The sequence below is a fragment of the Quercus suber genome, unplaced genomic scaffold (genome assembly GCF_002906115.3).
Source record: "Quercus suber isolate HL8 unplaced genomic scaffold, Cork oak 2.0 scaffold_31, whole genome shotgun sequence".
Lineage (NCBI taxonomy): Eukaryota > Viridiplantae > Streptophyta > Magnoliopsida > Fagales > Fagaceae > Quercus > Quercus suber.
The window spans coordinates 1,075,286-1,096,878 of record NW_027069496.1 but is presented as its reverse complement, the minus strand read 5'-3'; the positions used below and the strand labels follow the sequence as shown (position 1 = coordinate 1,096,878).

The window sequence follows — 21,593 nt, the reverse complement described above, 5'->3', positions numbered from 1 at the left end:
TTATGTTGAAATTGCAGAGCTCCTTGGAATAGATGCTAAACCATTCATTTTCAGCTATGCTGAATTAAAGACAGCTACAGAAGATTTTAATCCTAATAATAAGCTTGGAGAGGGAGGATTTGGACCTGTTTATAAGGTAATTCCTTATTCCAATCAAGAACTTTAGTGGCTGAAACCAAGCCATTGCCTTAAATTTGACTGTCTGATATAAGTTTAGAACTGCTATACGTCTATTGCTATTTCCAAGCAATAACAATTAACAAATCACATATTGAAACATTACCCTTTATCTTTTTGTTTCTTTCCTTTATATTTTCCTTCTATATTCTTCTATTTTCATTTTTTTCCCTTTTGTGTGAATTTGCACGGCACTCCTTACCATGATAGCTTGTACCTGTGACTGGCGAGAAGTTGACAATTGCAATTATTGTAGAAGTAAATTAATTCATAACCCCATAGCCAGAAGCTCTTTCTTTTTTATTTTATTTTATTTTTTCTATTGTACATGAATCTTTTGTTATTGTTGTCTTACAACTATAGTAAGAGTCGCAAGTTATTCAAAACTGTTAATCAAATGAACAAACGTCCTATTTTCTAGTTGTTTTCTGATTCAGGCCATTTTCCCATTCAAACTTGTCTAAGTTGCCATAACATAAAATATGTTACACTTTTTTTTTATAAATTTTTTGGTGCTGGTTACAAATTCAAAATTATTTTTGTGCCTTTTAAAGGGTTACTGTGGATTTGTGGGACTGTTCAGTCAGTGGAACTTGTTCTTTATACTTGGTATAATCATAAAAGAAAGCATCCTATGTTGAGAAGAGGATCTCAATTGCAATTGAATATTTTATTGAAAATCACTCATTTACAACAAACTAATTAGAGCATTAGCATCCAGGGTGTTAAAACCCCAAATGGCTTTTTAAAAGTTCAAGGTTTAATTGCAATCAACCCAATCTATAAGGTTTAAAATGCAATTTGCCCATAAAAAGAATTATTGGACACACATTCTAAGTTGTCTCACTTTAAACGAACTATGTTATAAATATTGAATGGATGATTCTAGAAATTTAATATCCTCATGGACGGTTTATTGTTTAAGTAGTTGTTTGCGAAAGACTGTTAAAAATGGAGTGTTAAGAAAAAAAACCATCTCTGCTGATGTTTATTATATTTGATAATTATGGGAACCATTAGAGTAATTACAATTTGTGGAAGGTATAGCATTTTGAGTGATCACATTTGGTACAATTAAAGAATTTGCACAATGCTTTAGTATTAGGAGATTCTGACCAAAAAATTGAAGTCATTAGCAAACAAGATTATTTTTTTGTGACTAATTTATTTGTTAGAAGCATCAAATAACGATATTATTTTTCTTTTCTAGAGATTTGTATGGTCATTGGTTACCTGATCTAGGAAATGGGATCCATAAGATGATCTTTTTGGTAGTTTATAGCTAGCTTGCTAGATGTATTGCTTGCATCATTGGAGGGAAAAGGACTCTAGAAAGCAAGTATTTGATTTTAAAAATCCTAGTTTTGGACCAAATGAAAGCAATATAGTGCTTTGTAGAGCATTTATATTAGGAATCTTGTCATCCATGCTAATACTTTTACTTTGAATAGTATGAGTCTATGAGGCATGAAATTGAAAATCATTAAACTGCAAATACAATTTCATGGTGAAGATAACCATTAAGCAGCTACCATGTTTTTTGTTTTATCCATGTACATTTTATATATAAAAATATTGTGTGGTTTTGTTTTACATTGTATGACTTGAGCCGTCAATCAGATAAGAAGTATAAATTGCATCTATTTAGCCATCCATCCTAATTAGCCAAACTCTCATTTTTTTTCATTCTCTTGCACATAACCTAAACAATTTTAAGTCATGATTATAATAGCTTAATTCCTTATTGTCCAAAATTCATTACATTACAAATATCTTATAGCGAGGATAGTGTTTTAGGAAAGTTAAGAATTTTGTGCAAAATAGTGTTATGTGGATTGTGGGGAATCAAATTTTTTGTAATAAGTTATGTGGACTGGTAAGTAATGATATGTTTCTTTAGCTATTTTCTTTAATAAATTTGTTTGAAAATTTGTACTAAATAGGGTAGACTTATTGATGGGGGAGTCATTGCCGTGAAGCAACTATCTGTAGCATCACAACAAGGAAATAATGAGTTCATAACTGAGATTGCTACTCTATCTGCTGTGCAACATCGTAATCTTGTGAAATTGCATGGGTGTTGCATTGAGGGAGATAAAAAACTCCTTGTTTATGAGTATCTGGAGAATGGATGTCTTGCTCAAGCATTATTTAGTATGTGAATAAATCTCTCTCTCTCTCTCTCTCTCTCTCTCTCTCTGTGTATGTGTTATGCTTTACATTTTTGCATGACTCAGGACGCACACGTTTGAATCTCAACTTGTCAACACGCTACGGTATATGCTTGGGTGTTGCAAGAGGTTTAGCTTATCTTCATGAGGACTCACAACTTCGAATTATACATAGAGATATGAAGCCTAGTAATATTCTGCTTGACTCTAACCTTGTCCCCAAAATAGCCGACTTTGGCTTTGCCAAACTTTATAATGATGAAATGACACACATAAGCACCCGCGTTGCAGGCACCTTGTAAGATCCTTTATCTTAATGGGGCTTAGCAAATTGCTTTTGTTTTTGTTTTAATTATATAATTCATTGTATTCTCTTACTTATTTTTGATAAATTTGATAGTTACAATAAGAAATGAGGATTTGAATCCTAAATGCCTTTATTGAAATTACTAGGAGGTGCTAATTGTGTTATAAGATTCTTGGCATATTCTTATATTTTATTTTTGTTGGACTAATTGTGCATATGTTTATTACTAATATAGTGGATATCTTGCACCGGAATATGCCATGCGCGGACACCTTACAGAGAAGGTAGATGTGTTTGGATTTGGTGTTGTGGCTTTAGAGATTATTAGTGGAAGGCCAAATTTTGACAAAAACTTGGTTGAAGAAGAAAAGATGTATCTTCTAGATTGGGTATGAACAATATTTTTTGCTTCATATATGTGATTTTTATCTTCTTCTTCTTCTTCTTCCTTTTTTATTTTTATTTATTTTTTATTTTTATTATTTAATTTATTGGGATCAGGCTATGGTTTTTGGTTCATCACAACCGTTATCTATCCATAACTATAAGTATGTTATTTATGCGTAAACTTGAAGCAACATTGAAGGTTTGAAACGCAATTTTATCATAGGGAACCAGAATAACTTATCCTCTTCCACTTAATAGGAAATGAAATGAAATGAGTCTCCATAGACTGATCCTACCTAGTAAGATCATGGTTGTGTTGACATTTGAGAGAAATTAGCTCAAAATCCTATTTTGATGTAGTTTGGGTTTTCTTAAAGTGGAAAAAAAGTCCATTCTATGTTAAAGAAGTAATTTGATAATTCTTATCCCATAAGAAAGCTATCCTTAGTCCACTAAGAAATTTATTATGTTTTTAATTTGGTCAGTTTGTTTGATACTAGCCTATTTGTTTCAAGGTGAAGCAAACAATGCATTTTAAAAATAAGATACCTTTAAATTTAAACAAACATGTCAGCTTATTTGCTTAAGCCACTAATTTTTATCTCACACTCAAAGCAAGCACTACCAATCTAAAATATATTTAGTGTTGCAAAGAGTTTGATATCTTTAGTCCAATTTTCGGCCATTGTAGAGAGAAGAAGACACTTAAAAGAACTTTGAAATGGGTTTCTTCAATGATTACTATGGAAGTCATTTTTGTGTTGAAAGATACCCAGATGTGTGAATTGAGAGTATGATTATTATTTAAGTGTGGAAGCATCATTGGGTATGGGTATATATATTGTGTTTTCAGCTTAATTTGTGAGTGTCTCCAGTATTTTAGTTGGTATAGGATTTTTTTTTTTTTTTTTTATATATATATTTTTTTTTTTTGTCATGTGTATTTCTCATTTATTCATAAATTGTATTTTTAAAGTTCGCACTTTCCTTGATATTGAAATTTTTATTTGGATTGTCACTTATTGGATCCAAATATGCCATGTCCTTTATTGGATAAATCATAAATATTATCTTTTGATAAGAAAAAAATATATGTATTTTCTTTATCTTTCTCTCAATTTATTAATACCATTGAACTTGGGTTCTTTACTACATATATTTATGATTTAAAATTTTATATTTTTGCAAGTGAATGTGCTTATTTATAAAATTATTTTGAAAATGGTCTTATTTAAATGAAATAATAATTCTTATGACAAAATTTGGCTACAAATAACTTGATTGTAGTCTAAGGTTACAACTCCCATTAAAAAAATTAACAAAACTACATATTTTGAAAATCTAACCATTAAACAGCATGTTCTTTATATTATTAACAAATATATCAAATTTTGTGTCAATTGGAAGTTATTTACTATTTAATTCGTAAACTTATTTGTTGTGCATAATTTTAGGCTGGAAAAACTTAAAATTCAAATATTTGATTAATGACATATCTATTAATTTATGATATTCTAAAAATTTTGCAAGTATAGAGTATATAAGAAGAAAATGTAATCTAATAGTATATTTGTCAAAATTCGCATTTAATAAAAAATATTGAGTGGAGTTGTGACCTTTGGTAACAATCAAGTTTGTTGCTAAACTTTGTAATTAGAATTGAACTTCGTAATTTTTCTAATGCTCGTTTATATTTTTTATTAACCTTATAAAAATCATGAAAAATCTTTTGAAATTTGATTTTCTTGAGATTTTGTTTAATGCTCTCTTAGTCTCTTTCTCTCCCTGTTTTTTGAACTATTTGATTTTATCATTTTTAAACATTCATCTTGACAGTGCTATGATAAATCTTATCTTTCACAGACTTGGCAGCTATATGAAAACAATCGTGAAGTTGAACTTGTGGACCCTACGTTATCAGAAATCAATGAGGAAGATGTAAAACGAGTGATAAGAGTATCTCTTTTGTGCACTCAAGCATCACCTACATTACGACCATCAATGTCACGTGTGGTGGCAATGCTTTTGGGAGACACTAAAGTTGGCACCGTAACTTCAAGACCTGGATATTTGACTGACTGGAAATTTGATGATATAACTAGCTCAAGAAGTGGACCAAGTGGTGTTAAAGCTAAAGAAACAGTTAGTATCTATCATGACTCTTCAGAAAGTACAATCATGGTGGGTCATGCAGATAATTCACCAGTAAATGCTTCTAAGCTCATGCTTGGTAAGATAATCAAAAACCCTAGGTGAGAATTAGTCTTCATCTCTCTCCCCTTTTTTGGGAGATAAATTGCTTGGTGTAATTTTCAGTAATTTTTTTTTCTTCTTCGCTGATGTTTGTGATAAAACTTAATTCGTAACACGTAGAACACTATTCAAGAATTTGCAGAGATTTATATGTCTTTCGGCCTGCAAATTTACTTGTAAAAAAAGTAAAGAAAGTTTTTTTTTTTGGGTGTGAAAATATGTTATGTGAGAATCTACGACATCGTTTGATGAAATTGTCTTAATTTGGACATAAATTCCTACACTTTTTTTTTTCTTTTTTGAAATTAAGTTTGCTGTTTGCTGTCCTAGGTAGCCTATGACCTTGAAGAAATTTAATCACTAGGTACCACCTTCCCATTTGGTAGGACTCTTGGCTGAGGTTCAACACAAGGAACCGTGCGGCCCATCTTCCCTTTTGTTCATGTTAAATGCCTTATAGATACCCTCAATTATTCAAATCTCATGTGTTTATCACATGTCTAATTTTTTGGTCAAAGTTAACCCCCAATTAGATGGTTGGCATTTCGAAAGTTTAGGGAGGATTTTGTAATTCAAGTGAAAGGTTTATGGTGAAAATGTGTAATTTACCCTTATATTTTACTATATTATTTGAGTATTCACATTAATATATGTAAAGTCTCAATTTTTTTGCTAAATCAACCCCCCAAAAATAAACACCTATATCAATTTATGTATCTATTGTGCAAAATGGGATTTTGCTATAGTGCTTGTGCAAATATACATTGTGCATTTCAATTTTTTATTCTTTCTTTGTGTGTCTTGAGAATAAATAAAGAAAGTGGATAGTGATTGTAGTGTGTGAAAAGAGAGAAACAATTAAAAAATTAAGAAAAATTGATATTTTAATGAAATAAAGTTTAGAGTAGATAATCGAATATGTGTTTTAAAAAGTAGTTACCTATAAAATAAAATAAAAATAGGATTTTATGCTAAAATAAGCATGAAATTTTATATAATGTGAATGCTATTATTAACATGCCATTTAAAGAGTTTCAATATAACAGTACAAGTGGTACTAGTAGCTACATTAAATCTCTAGGTTCTACAATGGGCCTGGGCCTTAATATCTCTATCATGCATGTTCCCAAATTCAAGGTGGAATATTGAAGTGAATTTGGAATACGCAAGTTAAAGATCGATGATGGCAAACAATGGTGATAAGTGATGAACAAGAACAATGTCGGAACATAAGTATTATGGCTGGAACACAGTTGTTATGGTTAGTTTGTGGTTGCTATTGTCGGTCTATAGCTGCATGGGTTACAAGAGTGGTGGCATCGTCTCATGGCACCAACATTGGTGCACAGATGATGGCATTGGCGCGCAACACTAACAACCGGAAATACGAAATCGGGATTAAATCTCTAGATTAAATATTTTTGGTTTTCCTTGATTAGATCGGATTTTTTTTTTTTTTGGTTCCAAAATACCTTCACACCCCTAGGTTCAAGTAGAGACAAAACTAAAGGATAGTACAGTAAAAATATATGTCTAAATTGCACTAAAATATTGTCTACAAAATAGGAACATTCTCCCACTAACCCACTTCTTCACAGCAACTATACATTTATTGTTTTTTTTTTTTTCCAAATAGAAAAATAGATTATGAATTATCACATCAATTTTTTTTTTTCTACATGTTGATGCTTTAGAAATTTCATGGTTGAAGACTTACTTTTCACGAATCTTTTTTTTTTTTTTACCTTTCTTTGAACTTATTATTTTACATTTTACTTTTCCATGAAATCTATTTGTCATTTTTAGGTAATGCCTTGATTTCTATCAATTCTCTATTTTTTTTCCCCTTTCTATCTGTCTTAGGAGCTGGAGGTCTGCACTAGATGATGATAGCAGGAAAACTATTTGCACGGAATTCATAAGTTAGTTTGATTTGCACCAAGGCATTGTATTTTGTTNAATAGATTATGAATTATCACATCAATTAAATAGGTTTAACTATAAAAAAAAAAAAAAAAATTTAAAACCACAGGTAACATTATCAAAAAAAAAAAACCGACAGGTAACAAAAACCTCCCACTAACCCACATATAGTTCATCCGTTTCCTATGCACACACTACACACCAAGACTGCCTCCTCACTCTTCTTCCACTCCATCTCCTTCCCAACAAGGCACAACTACAAACCAACCCCAAAACCCGACCACTACAATGTGACTGCAGTAGCCACGGCAGACAGGCAAAGTCTTCCTAGATGCGCACATCCTCAACTTTCAACATTGAACCCCTTAAGAATATTGCTAGCCAAATCAAAGGGCGTAGCATTTAAATGAATTGCTAACAATACATTTTTGGTTCCCCCCCCCCCCCCCCCTTACTTTGTTTTTGAAAATGAAAATAGAAGTGTTTACAATTTGTTAAAGTAGGTTCAAAATTTTGACACTAACAATGACATATGATAAAATTTCATATAAGTTTAGCATCTTATTTGTTCTTCACCCTATAGTTAAATAAGCCTCACACTTTTTCTTTAATTGAACAATTACAGTATATGCCCATGCTTTGGCATATTGGTCTATCTAAACATTGATGACAGCTTTTATTTTAGGAACATACACAATGGTGCCACTTTCCTTGGGAATTCTGCAGCCAACTCTCACTCCCAGATCTTATAATAATTAATAGGTAACACTTCAAATACATAAGGTCTATATGTTTATTCGATTGGTAATTCTATTTTAATTGAGAATTCCCATTGCTTAATGATGCAATACACATGAAAATGAAAACTGGTTTTCATTCTATCACCATTTTAGGAGGAATATGAGATTAGGAAGGGGATTAGGGGCTAAAAGAAGGGCAAGGGAAGTTTAGAAAATTGCGTAAATATGAAATATGTGGTTACAGGCTTACTGCTTTCGATGAAATCTATTACCCTTTCTCTCTTTCTCTTTAATGTGCCCCATCCTTTTAGGCTCCACTTGGTAGGAGGGAATGGAAAGTCCATTCCCTTATTTGGGAGTTTAAGTGGGAGGGAATGGAATGGGTAGGAGAGAACACTCATTCCTCTCTATTCCCTTAAAACCTCAAATTTTCATTCCCCCCGAAATTGGAAGGAATGGGAGGGAATTGAATTAGATTTAATGATTTTTTTACTAAAACTTCCAAAATACCCCTATATATTCAATCCTTTATTTTAAAATAGGGGTCTAATAGTAATATTGTCGTAAAATGATTCTATTCCATTCCCTCCATGTTGCTCCCAAACAGGATTACTTACATTCCATTCATTTTCATTCCTTTCTATTCCTTTATTTTAAAACATCCAATCAAGGTTACTTAATTCCATTTCATTCCATTCTTTTCCATTCCTTTCTCTTACTTAAATACATTCCATTCCATTCCATTCCTTTCCATTCCCTTATGATCATCTCATTCCATTCCATTCCATTTTATTCCCTTATGAACTCTCAAGCAGAGCCTTAATGTAAGTTCATATAATGTATCGAATTCTTAAAGTCATATCCATGTGAATGGATTTGGAAATACTTTATGGTGGCTTCATCTTTGTCTTCTAAAAAAAAAAATAAATGTTTTGTTTTGTTTTTGTTTAGTTTTCGTGTGAGGACTATGTTGTGAAATTTCATAAAATTTTCACGTTTAGGAAAATAATGTGAAAAAAACAAACTAAAAATAAATCACAATTACAATGGGAAGATATATATATATATATATATATTGCGTAGAATATTTTTCCCTTTTTTATAATCAAAATGGCCACTCGCACAACAATTTTTTGTGATGGATATTCCCACAACAATTTTAAGTATTTTGTCTCATGATTTCAAACTATGGCAAATTTTTCATCCACATTCTCACCTTTGTTTGGACTCTATTATTTAACCACTAGACCATACACTTTTTTATTTTTATTTTTACTCCTGTAGATAAGAATGGGATACAAGGATCCTTAACTCTAAACTAGCTTCTATTTTTTTTTTTAAAAGGTTAATAATTTTCAATTATCATAATTCGGAGTTGCTACATTCTTCAATCACAAAAAAATCTAGAGGTGTGATGAGAATTATATACTAAAAAATTATTTCACCCACAAACGCATAAATCTCATCACACCTTTAAATCTTTTTGTGATTTAAGAATGCAACCCTGAATTATGATAAAAACCCAACTTTTTAGGACTTTGAGCTTATTTTAGCAGGCCCCCCTCCCCAAAAAAAAAGAAATTTCCCTTTATTTTCTAAAGCGCTTTCAACAAATAAACAATTAGTAAAGCTCATAAAAAATATTTCAAGTTTCTACATTGATCCATCAACTTCTTCATAGTAGCTTTTGTAAATATTTTCACATGTAATTTTTTAATAGTTTTATAAATACAATTTCATTATGCATTTTCACTTTATGTAAATTTATAAGATTTGCTCAGAGAATCTTTTTTTTTTTCCTCCCCCTAAAGGTTAACACTTATAGCATCATCTTCCAATCATTAAAACATTGATTTCTACATTAACAAAATAGCAAAAACTGGATGATAATTATGGAATACTAGCCTTTGAGCACGTGCTCACACGCGTGCTCAGAGACTCTTCTATTTTTTTTTTTTTTTGTAAATGTTAATAATTTGCATCCATTATAATTTGGGATTATTACATTTTTCAATTACAAATTTACTTGAGGGTGTGATGAGTGTTATGCGTATATTCGATCATATTATGCATTTCAAAACTACTGATATAGCCATGATAGTGTGTGCTTATATAATTTGCATCTATTATAATTTCAGATTATTACATTTTTCAATCACAAAAAAACCTAGGGGTGTGATGAGTATTATTGATTTGCAAGTGAAATAATTTTTCATCACACTCCTAGGTTTTTTTTGTGACTGGAAAATGTAATAATCCGAAATTATAATAGATGCAAATTATATAAGCACACACTATTATGGCTACATCAGTAGTTTTGAAATGCATAATATGATCGAATATATGCATAACCCTCATCACACCCTTAGGTAAATTTGTAATTGGAAAATGTAGTAATCCCAAATTATAATGGATGCAAATTATTAACATCCACAAAAAAAAAAAAAAAAAAAAATAGAAGAGCCTCACGCGTGTGCTCAGAGGTTAAAAGCAAATCTGTGACTATTAAAGGATATTTAGAAATTAGAATACAAATCAAGAATAAATTTTTTATTAATTTTGAAATCCATTATTACTAGTTGGTTTTTATCAGTTTGTTTCTAAAAAAAAAAAAAAAAAGTTTTATCAATAGAATAAAATTATCGTTCTTATTTATTTAAAAAATAAATAAATTAGCCACCTATTTGATATTTGTGGGCCATGTCAATTATTTTTAAATGATTAAAAACAATTTGCCCCCTACCTTAAATTCTTGACTCCGTCCTTAAGGTCGTCTATCATATCTGCATCTAGAGTAATTTTTTATTTTGTTAAGTTCACCGTGTTCAATCAATGTTTATAGCATTTTACTTCCAAGGTTACATAAACAAACTAATCATATCGAGCTAGTATGGTGCACCGCACCTTCTGTAAACCAATTCCCACCCCTCTACAGTTGAGGCGTGGGTTAGGCACGTGAGGAAATCACAATTCACACCTGCGGCTTTGGTGCAGAACCAGTTGCATTGTACTGTGTACAACCCTATGCGAGTACTAAGTAGTGAGGTCATTTTCCTCTTTATAGTAGAAAAGAGGTGATGTGTAAGGAAAATGAGGTGAGGTGCATTACATGGTAGGAAATCCCTTATGGCCAGCTAGAATCAATTATAGAAGAGAGAGGGAATGCATAAGATGATGACAGGTGTCCCTATCTCACCACAACATGCGGGGCAAAATTTGCCAAATAGTATATTTCTAAAAAAAAATTAGGTGCGTGGCATGCGTTCAACAAATGCCACTAAAAAAACGCTACTATAGTGTTCGTTTTCCAGTCCAAAGTCAATTTTGCCAAACTCTATTTTCAAAAACAGTCTAACTTACTAAATAACTTTGAATACATACCACGCGCCTAATTTTTTTTTTAAAATGTACTATTTGGCAAATTTTGCCCAACATGCGGCCTAGTTAGTTGCATGGAAAAGTGCTAGACATAATCATGAAAAAGCTAGGTGCATTATTCAACAGGATCCAACTTTAAAGGACCAATTCAAATTAAATTTGGATTTCCTTTTTTGAAAGTAATTAGACATACATTTCAGGGGAAATAACATAATTTTCTAAATTTAAATTGTGGCTCTAAGGCATGCATATCAAATCAATGTAAGATTAATTTGTTTTTTTTCAAAACCAACTGGTCAAATTAGGGGGAAAATTTTGTGGCAATATCCCAGAAAGATTCATCATGGGAATTTTTTTTCCCAAGACAAACCAGTCAAAGGGGAATAAAATTGCAACAATATCCCAGAAAGATTTATCACAGCACTCTAATCAAATTTTATAAAATAATATTTTTTTTCCAAATAAACAGTAAAATGAATCCAATTGTGTAATTCTCTTATTTTCACGACATCTCCCTCCATTCAAGTTTTTTTTTTTTTTCATTAACAATTAAATCCAAAGAAATTTCATGATCTTTAATAGAGGACTAATATTAATCCGATCAAATGGTTTGATTTTAATTGAAGGTCTATTGGATTTACTTAGCCTAATGAAAATTGATTGATATTAATAAAAGATGGGGTTTGACTATTAAATTCATTAAACTCATGAAATCCTTTGAAAATCCCTGATGGTTGAATAAGAGATCTGGAGTTCAATCTCCGCCTACACCAAAAACTGATTAGTGTCTTGGTTTGATGATAAAAAGTTATCATTAGGAGTTGACATCATAAGTTGAAACTCTCTCTCAAAAAAAAAAAAAAAAAAAACTCATATTTTCATCAAAATTTTGGGTTGGACAAAATATAGTACTAACACACACCCTAAATTTGTGTTGACTACCCTTAACTCAAATTAATTTTTGACGTAATTACAAAAGGTAAAAAATGAAAAAAAAAAAAAAAATTCTGAAACACTGCCTCTTTGCCAAATCTCTATCCTTTGGTCTAGTTGATGTATGTTCCAGAGAAATTGTATGACTCCTAGTTAACACTAGTGAAGAAAAGTTATCTCTATCCTGTAGTTTCTATTTTGTTTGTTTGTTTGTTTTGTTTTTTTTTTTTTTTTTTTTTTTTTTTTTTGTTTTGTTTTTTTTTTTTTTTTTTTTTTTGCGTCTGGTAGGGATTGCCATAAGTTAATTTTGGACCTAAAAATTTAAAGCTAAATATAATTATAGTTCTGAAGATGGATTACTGGTTAGATGATAGACTAGCCAATGAGACAAAGAAGAGGGTTTGAAGTGGGGGTTCCCTTGATTTTAGCCATCTTTACAGTATGCTCAGTCATTTGGTTCAAGCTCATCCTCTATGCTAGAACTTGTCTTTTGCACATGAGCTCTTTTGCCCAAGCTCTTGGTGTCTTTATTAAGTGTTCTTGTTCATGATGACATGTCAGGCTATGCTTATGTGACTTTATATGACAACATTCTTTGTATCAAGTTTGAATAGAGTTTAATGTGAAATGTGTTAAACGTTTGGAAAAAGGATTTGGGTGAATTTAGTTTACACAACTGGTGTGGCTCCAAACTTTTTCCCCTTTGAATAACTCAAAATCCTAGTTTATAACTTACAAATGGTTAAATGATCATGCAATGCATTTCCTTTAAATACAACTAATGTGTAGCCCTGTGCATATGCATGATTACATTTAAAAATAATCACAATTATATGGTTAAAATTATATCTTTTTTAAGAAGAGGTTTAAATTATACATGGTATTAGTTTACACTTTTAAAAAAAAAAAAAAAAACTATATATTTTAAAAATATGTAATGGTTTCTCTCTCTCTCTCTCTCTCTCTCTCTCTCTCTCTCTCTCTATATATATANCTAGTATTATTAAGCATTTATTATTTATTGATGTTAAATATATAATATCAAATTAAGAGTAGTAATGGATAATAAAAGCAAATCTGTGACTATTAAAGGATATTTAGAAATTAGAATACAAATCAAGAATAAATTTTTTATTAATTTTGAAATCCATTATTACTAGTTGGTTTTTATCAGTTTGTTTCTAAAAAAAAAAAAAAAAAGTTTTATCAATAGAATAAAATTATCGTTCTTATTTATTTAAAAAATAAATAAATTAGCCACCTATTTGATATTTGTGGGCCATGTCAATTATTTTTAAATGATTAAAAACAATTTGCCCCCTACCTTAAATTCTTGACTCCGTCCTTAAGGTCGTCTATCATATCTGCATCTAGAGTAATTTTTTATTTGTTAAGTTCACCGTGTTCAATCAATGTTTATAGCATTTTACTTCCAAGGTTACATAAACAAACTAATCATATCGAGCTAGTATGGTGCACCGCACCTTCTGTAAACCAATTCCCACCCCTCTACAGTTGAGGCGTGGGTTAGGCACGTGAGGAAATCACAATTCACACCTGCGGCTTTGGTGCAGAACCAGTTGCATTGTACTGTGTACAACCCTATGCGAGTACTAAGTAGTGAGGTCATTTTCCTCTTTATAGTAGAAAAGAGGTGATGTGTAAGGAAAATGAGGTGAGGTGCATTACATGGTAGGAAATCCCTTATGGCCAGCTAGAATCAATTATAGAAGAGAGAGGGAATGCATAAGATGATGACAGGTGTCCCTATCTCACCACAACATGCGGGGCAAAATTTGCCAAATAGTATATTTCTAAAAAAAAATTAGGTGCGTGGCATGCGTTCAACAAATGCCACTAAAAAAACGCTACTATAGTGTTCGTTTTCCAGTCCAAAGTCAATTTTGCCAAACTCTATTTTCAAAAACAGTCTAACTTACTAAATAACTTTGAATACATACCACGCGCCTAATTTTTTTTTTAAAATGTACTATTTGGCAAATTTTGCCCAACATGCGGCCTAGTTAGTTGCATGGAAAAGTGCTAGACATAATCATGAAAAAGCTAGGTGCATTATTCAACAGGATCCAACTTTAAAGGACCAATTCAAATTAAATTTGGATTTCCTTTTTTGAAAGTAATTAGACATACATTTCAGGGGAAATAACATAATTTTCTAAATTTAAATTGTGGCTCTAAGGCATGCATATCAAATCAATGTAAGATTAATTTGTTTTTTTTCAAAACCAACTGGTCAAATTAGGGGGAAAATTTTGTGGCAATATCCCAGAAAGATTCATCATGGGAATTTTTTTTCCCAAGACAAACCAGTCAAAGGGGAATAAAATTGCAACAATATCCCAGAAAGATTTATCACAGCACTCTAATCAAATTTTATAAAATAATATTTTTTTTCCAAATAAACAGTAAAATGAATCCAATTGTGTAATTCTCTTATTTTCACGACATCTCCCTCCATTCAAGTTTTTTTTTTTTTTCATTAACAATTAAATCCAAAGAAATTTCATGATCTTTAATAGAGGACTAATATTAATCCGATCAAATGGTTTGATTTTAATTGAAGGTCTATTGGATTTACTTAGCCTAATGAAAATTGATTGATATTAATAAAAGATGGGGTTTGACTATTAAATTCATTAAACTCATGAAATCCTTTGAAAATCCCTGATGGTTGAATAAGAGATCTGGAGTTCAATCTCCGCCTACACCAAAAACTGATTAGTGTCTTGGTTTGATGATAAAAAGTTATCATTAGGAGTTGACATCATAAGTTGAAACTCTCTCTCAAAAAAAAAAAAAAAAAAAACTCATATTTTCATCAAAATTTTGGGTTGGACAAAATATAGTACTAACACACACCCTAAATTTGTGTTGACTACCCTTAACTCAAATTAATTTTTGACGTAATTACAAAAGGTAAAAAATGAAAAAAAAAAAAAAAATTCTGAAACACTGCCTCTTTGCCAAATCTCTATCCTTTGGTCTAGTTGATGTATGTTCCAGAGAAATTGTATGACTCCTAGTTAACACTAGTGAAGAAAAGTTATCTCTATCCTGTAGTTTCTATTTTGTTTGTTTGTTTGTTTTGTTTTTTTTTTTTTTTTTTTTTTTGTTTTGTTTTGTTTTGTTTTTTTTTTTTTTTTTTTTTTGCGTCTGGTAGGGATTGCCATAAGTTAATTTTGGACCTAAAAATTTAAAGCTAAATATAATTATAGTTCTGAAGATGGATTACTGGTTAGATGATAGACTAGCCAATGAGACAAAGAAGAGGGTTTGAAGTGGGGGTTCCCTTGATTTTAGCCATCTTTACAGTATGCTCAGTCATTTGGTTCAAGCTCATCCTCTATGCTAGAACTTGTCTTTTGCACATGAGCTCTTTTGCCCAAGCTCTTGGTGTCTTTATTAAGTGTTCTTGTTCATGATGACATGTCAGGCTATGCTTATGTGACTTTATATGACAACATTCTTTGTATCAAGTTTGAATAGAGTTTAATGTGAAATGTGTTAAACGTTTGGAAAAAGGATCTCTCTCTCTCTCTCTCTCTATATATATATATATATCATTTAGAATTTAGTTGGATTTAGAGTCTTCAGTTTTTTCACCCTAAAAATTCACTTGCCACAAAAATTAAAAACTTAGATGAACACGTAGCGAAAAATTGGACTTCAATTCCAATCCAATTTATAATTTAATTAGATTTGGAGTTTTCAATTCTTACATTCAATAATCACTTTGCACAAAATTAAAAATTAAATGAGACACGTAGCACAAAATTGAGAATCCAATTAAAATGTAATTGAATTTTTTCTGAGATTTGCCTATATATATATATATATTACACTAGTGTGATACATGACTTAATTAATTATATGTAAATAAATCGAAATTATATTAATAATTAGTGAGACGCGTGATACTTTAATAAAGTTTTACTTACAGTAAATTGAATATATTAATAATTAATAAGTCACATGAAGAACCATATTTGTTTGTTTTTAGACCCCCTAAAACACAATTGGATTAACCTAGTTAATAAGCCAAATTATTACTTAGTCCAAATTCCAGATCTAGGTTAACACAATCATATAATCATATCAATGTAAAGTGCGGAATATAAAGAATACAAAGATATGATCACTCAGGAAAACCAAACCGGTAAAAAACCTGGGGAAGATTTAACCTAGCTATCCTCAAGGTAAAACTAAATCCATTATGAAAGAATCGAAGTTTTACAATAGCAACTTAGACCACTAACATCCTATTGCTACCTCATGTAGAAAACTTACTGACACGGCCACGTGCAAGTTTTGAGACTACGAACTCTTTCTTTCTTAGATTCTCCAGTAAGTACAAGCACTCCTGCTTGCGTATCTTTAAGCTATTTAGTACATCAACTGAATGATCATCAAGCTCTCAATGAAATCTCCTTCTTGATAATCCTAAGCATGTGTGAAGGCAACCACCTCTCAGATCTCACAAGAGATTCACACACACAGCAAATAAAGCAACCTTTAGAAAGTCTTTAGGTACAAAACCCTAAATCCAAAAGAGGCACACGATGCACTCTAATCTCTCTAATAAACTCATGAAAACGTTTTAGGGTTTCCATTATATATAGGAGAGTTTTACTTGAAACCCAATACGTTTAAGTAGAGTTTGGGCTAAACTGGAATTCTGCAGAAAAATAAATCTGCACGTGGTTTGATCGATCGAGTCTAATTTCCATCGATCGAGCCTTGCAGATTTAGTCCAATAATTCTGCAATCACTCGATTCTAATTTTACAAATAAACATACTTTGAGCAAGCCTGAACCTAGACTCTATGTTTTGATCTTGGTTTGCCAACATAGTACAAATTGGAGTTCTAATACATTAGTTTCTAAAGTCTTAGAACCTAATAATCTCCCCCTTTGGCAATCCGTGACAAAACACATCACAAACATGAAATGCTCAAAGTTACAAATAACCCAAATACAATTCAACCTAACTACTATCTATCAATTGCAAGTGTAGACAGCAGTACGACTGAATCAACTTGTAGATTCCTGAAACACTCAACAAATGCATAAACGCATGTGTGGAAAATACAAGTAAAACAAAAATAATAAAACAAAAAATATGCAAACTAACTCTCCTCCTACGTTAGATACATAAAAATTTTATTTTCTCCCCATATCAAAAACAATTTCAACTCCTCCTAAACAAAACAAACAGGTTTCCCACATTTCATCTAAATCTCCCCCTTTTTGTCACATATTGACGAAGACAACTCATTGTTTCCCAAATTAAAAAACATATGCAGCAAAAGACAAGAGAAAATATAGAATTAAGGGAACACAAAACAATTTAACTCTATAGAAAATAAAGACAACTCCTCCTATGAACAACAAAGGTTAAAAGCAAGCTTTTCCCCTATAAAAATAGGAAAAAAACAAAACAAGTTTTGGGAAAAACAGTTTTGGGGAAAAATGAGGAGGTGGGGAAAAAAAACACACAAACCAAAGTTAAAATCTAAGGTGAGGATACATATGAAGAAAAATACTCTCTTTCAATCAATGCAAACTTGACGCTATGTGACCTATAAACAGTTGCATGAGTAAAGAAAATATTTGCATATTGATTATCCATCATATCTCTTAAGAAAAAATATTTTTTGCAGTTCACACATAAAAATAGCATATACTAAAAGTACATAACTCAAAAATTAATCAATCAATTTTTAGATCAAGTTGAGTACCCAATTTAGCAAAGTGTATGCATGTTATGTGTGAAAACAATGAGAGATATGACTGCAAAACTGCAAGATGGATACAGAAAAACAATGTAATGCATGTGAATCCTAAACACAAATGATGCATAAAAAAAATTTGGTCAAAAACTTAGAAACTGAAAATTTTTCAGTGTCGATCGGTCGAGCATCGATCAAATACCAATCGAGCCAGGCAGATTCAAACTAAAAATTTTTATCGCAATTTCGATCAATCAAGAGACAGATTCGATCGATCGAAAATTTGAAAAAATCAAATTTTTGAAAAATAGAGTAGTTTAATGTAGAAACTCCTCAAAGCATAATATTTCATGAAAGAAATGCATGAGTATGAGATTAAAAATTTTTCAAAAACACTAGAATTCAACCAAGATCTTCCAAAAACAAGATTTAAAATCAATTTGTCCTTAAATCTCAAACTTTAAACACATTTTGCATTAAAATCAAGGAACTTTTAATCTTGGATGGCCACAACAAGATCACAAACAATACAATGTACCAAGTTTAGCAAAGAGTAACTTGTGTAGTGTGTGCAACTAGCAAAGGTTTGAGATACATGTGAGGTGATATGTGAATAGTAATCAATCACAATCTGTACAAAATTCATCACATAGAGTTTGAAAGAAACTATCACTTAAAGAGTTACATCATATAACTCTCACGTCTCCTAGAATAAAAGCTTGCAATCATGTAAGTTTCTTGATTTGCCTCATAATGTATACACCAATTTTATTTGATCAGAAACTTATTAGTAATAGCCGGGATAATGTACACACCAATTTTAGCATTTAAACCGAGGCTACACCTTATGTTCTTTTTGTGCATGTGCTACACTTTCTCGAGCACAAAATCTTACGATACGCACTAAGGTGTTCATGATTGGCTAGTAAACAGTGATGAGATGGTTATTTATGCCTTTTTCAAAAAGTTCAAGTCCGACAATCAAATGCATGTGACTTCAAGATCAAGATCATGTGATCAAAAACTATAAATATCTTCCCACACAACATGCACTATAAAACTTAAACTAGTAAAGTGTAATAAATAAGCTCATCCAAGCTAAACAAAGTACATAAACACATTATGTAAAGATAATATGGCCAACCTTGATTTCAAATCCAAGATCTATAATACACAACACAAAAATCTTTTTGGTTTAAAAGAAAATTTTTATGACCAAAAACAAAAAGCACACATTATGCTAAATGATTAAAATGCAAAAGCAATGCATGATAATGATAAACTAAGCTATAGAGGGTACACAAACAAGAAATATCAATTTCTTAATTAACCCATGAGTACATGTACAAACTAGTACATACTCACACAAAATCAGAAAAAAGCTTAGCACTTATCTAACACATGCTATTCAAGTTTCTCCACAATGTCAAGCATGTTCTAAATCAAGAGAGAGATATCATAATTCATGTAAACCTCAAGAAAAATAAAACTAGATACAAAATAAAATATTTTTGTCTTTTTGAAAATTTTCAATGTTTTTGGATTTTTTTTTTTAATAAAAAACAACCTAAAAAACAAAACAACCAAAAACTGAAACAAAACATGTCCATAAACAATTGAAAGAATTAAATCAGGGACATGTTAGCAACACTCACCTTAGAGAATCTTTTCTCACCCATATAGCATGAGTCTTCAGCTTTGTAAGTGAAAATCCATGTGAAGCAAAGTGTATTTGAGGGATTACACCAATCTTCTGAGAAATACTGAAATCCTGCAAATTCCTTTCACAAGCCAACAAGCTCAAATTTTTCAAAAAAATATGAAACAATTTATATGGACTTATGGCAAGAAAAATATCATCACAAATCCTAGACTGAAACACAGAATGCTTAAATTTCAATTTATGACAATTAGGTCGAATGTGACCGGAGACACTACAAAAGTGACAAATAGGAACAAATTTAAGAACATCAGTATTCCTAACAGCAAATCTAGTCTCAAATTTTGGTTTTTGCCTCAACAAAGAACAATTTGATCTAATATGACCAACAACATCACAAAGGTGACAAGTAGGCGCAAAAATAGATTTATTATACTCTCTAACAGTATGTTTAGACATAGGTTTAGAAACTTCAGCGTCTACATCAGAACTTTTACCTTTGTCTAACCTAGCAAAATAAGCATTTTCTTTATTATTCCTCTTGAAAGGAGGGATATAAACTTTCTCAGTTTTAGGCTTAAGAGAAACAGAAACACTTCTATTATCAACAGCAGGCTTGGTACTAGTCAAATTTTCAATTTTAGCTTTAAATTCAACTAACTCTTATCCCAAGCTTTTCATCTTCTCATCTTGAGAGGAAATTTGATTTCTCAAAAATTCATTCTTTTTATTAGATTCATCTAATCTAACAACCAATTTCTCTTTTTCAAGATTAGCCAATTTTATCTTTTCCTTGAATTTCCTTAGCAATTTTCATATATTTCAATAATTCCGTATGAAGAGTTTCACAAGCATCATTAAGATCAACAGAAACAACAGTATCCTTTTTATTCAAATCATTACAATCAAAAATAGTAAGACACTTAAAATTATCCGTGATAACAGGGGTCAAGGATCAACTCTTAGATCAAAAGATCTAAACACAAGAGAGCTACCCACTCTGATATCACTTGTTTGTTTTTAGACCCCTTAAAACACAATCGGATTAACCTAGTTAATAAGCCAAGTTATTACTTAGTCCAAATTCTAGATCTAGGTTAATACAATCATATAATTATATCAATGTAAAGTGCGGAATATAAAGAACACAAAGATATGATCATCCAGGAAAACAATTTAAAGCAAATGAAAATTGTTGGTCAATCAGAAATTGTTTTTTCTGTAGACTGTAAAATAAGGGCACTTATGGCTGAAATTCAAGAGAGTCAATACCGTACCAAAGGTCGTTTTGGTTTGGTCTGGAAAACAAAATATATTGGTATCGATTAATACTGATATACTATTTCAGGATTACCGCTAATTATATATTTATTTATATATTAATATGTTAAAGCTCATACAATTTATTGAAAACATTTAAAATCATAAACCAAGATCTCATTTAAATATCCTAAATCTTAATTTAAAATTTTAATTCATTATTATATAGTAGACATTGATATACTTTTAGAAGAAAATAATATAAATTTTTTTTTTTTCATTTTCAAGATGGCACAACAATAATAGTTGGTGTGTACAGTTCAATTTTTAGCATTTAGCACACCAAAAAACTACCCATATCAGATGTGCCAAATATTATAAATTTTGGCATGGAGCAACAGTAATATTCTAAAAATGAGGTGGTACGACATATGTTCTAAATATTTTTTTTCTTATTTTTATTCATCTCTCTCTCTCTCTCTCTCTCTTGCCTCTATCTTCTCCTCTCTCTCTATTGCCTCTTGAAGTAGCACTAGTGGTTGTGTGGTAATCTCTGCCAATCTCAACGATCACGTTGCTCCCTTGCCTGTCGATCACATCGTTTTGCTACTTGCCGACCTTTTTGTTTTTACTTCCCAATTTGGGTTTTTGGGC

At 31.0% G+C, this 21,593-nt stretch overlaps 1 protein-coding gene across 1 annotated transcript in view; it reads left to right on the top strand.

The window, feature by feature from the left end:
- LOC112004928 (probable LRR receptor-like serine/threonine-protein kinase At1g56130) overlaps positions 1-5,412 on the top strand; it is a 28,218-nt gene extending 22,806 nt beyond the window's left edge. The window contains exons 20-24 of the mRNA XM_024037169.2: positions 18-136; positions 2,121-2,331; positions 2,415-2,646; positions 2,891-3,044; positions 4,906-5,412. Of these exons, the coding sequence (XP_023892937.1) occupies positions 18-136; positions 2,121-2,331; positions 2,415-2,646; positions 2,891-3,044; positions 4,906-5,298 (1,109 nt within the window). The 3' untranslated portion in view covers positions 5,299-5,412. The remainder of the gene's footprint in view (positions 1-17; positions 137-2,120; positions 2,332-2,414; positions 2,647-2,890; positions 3,045-4,905) is intronic.
- The last annotated feature ends 16,181 nt before the right edge of the window (positions 5,413-21,593 follow it).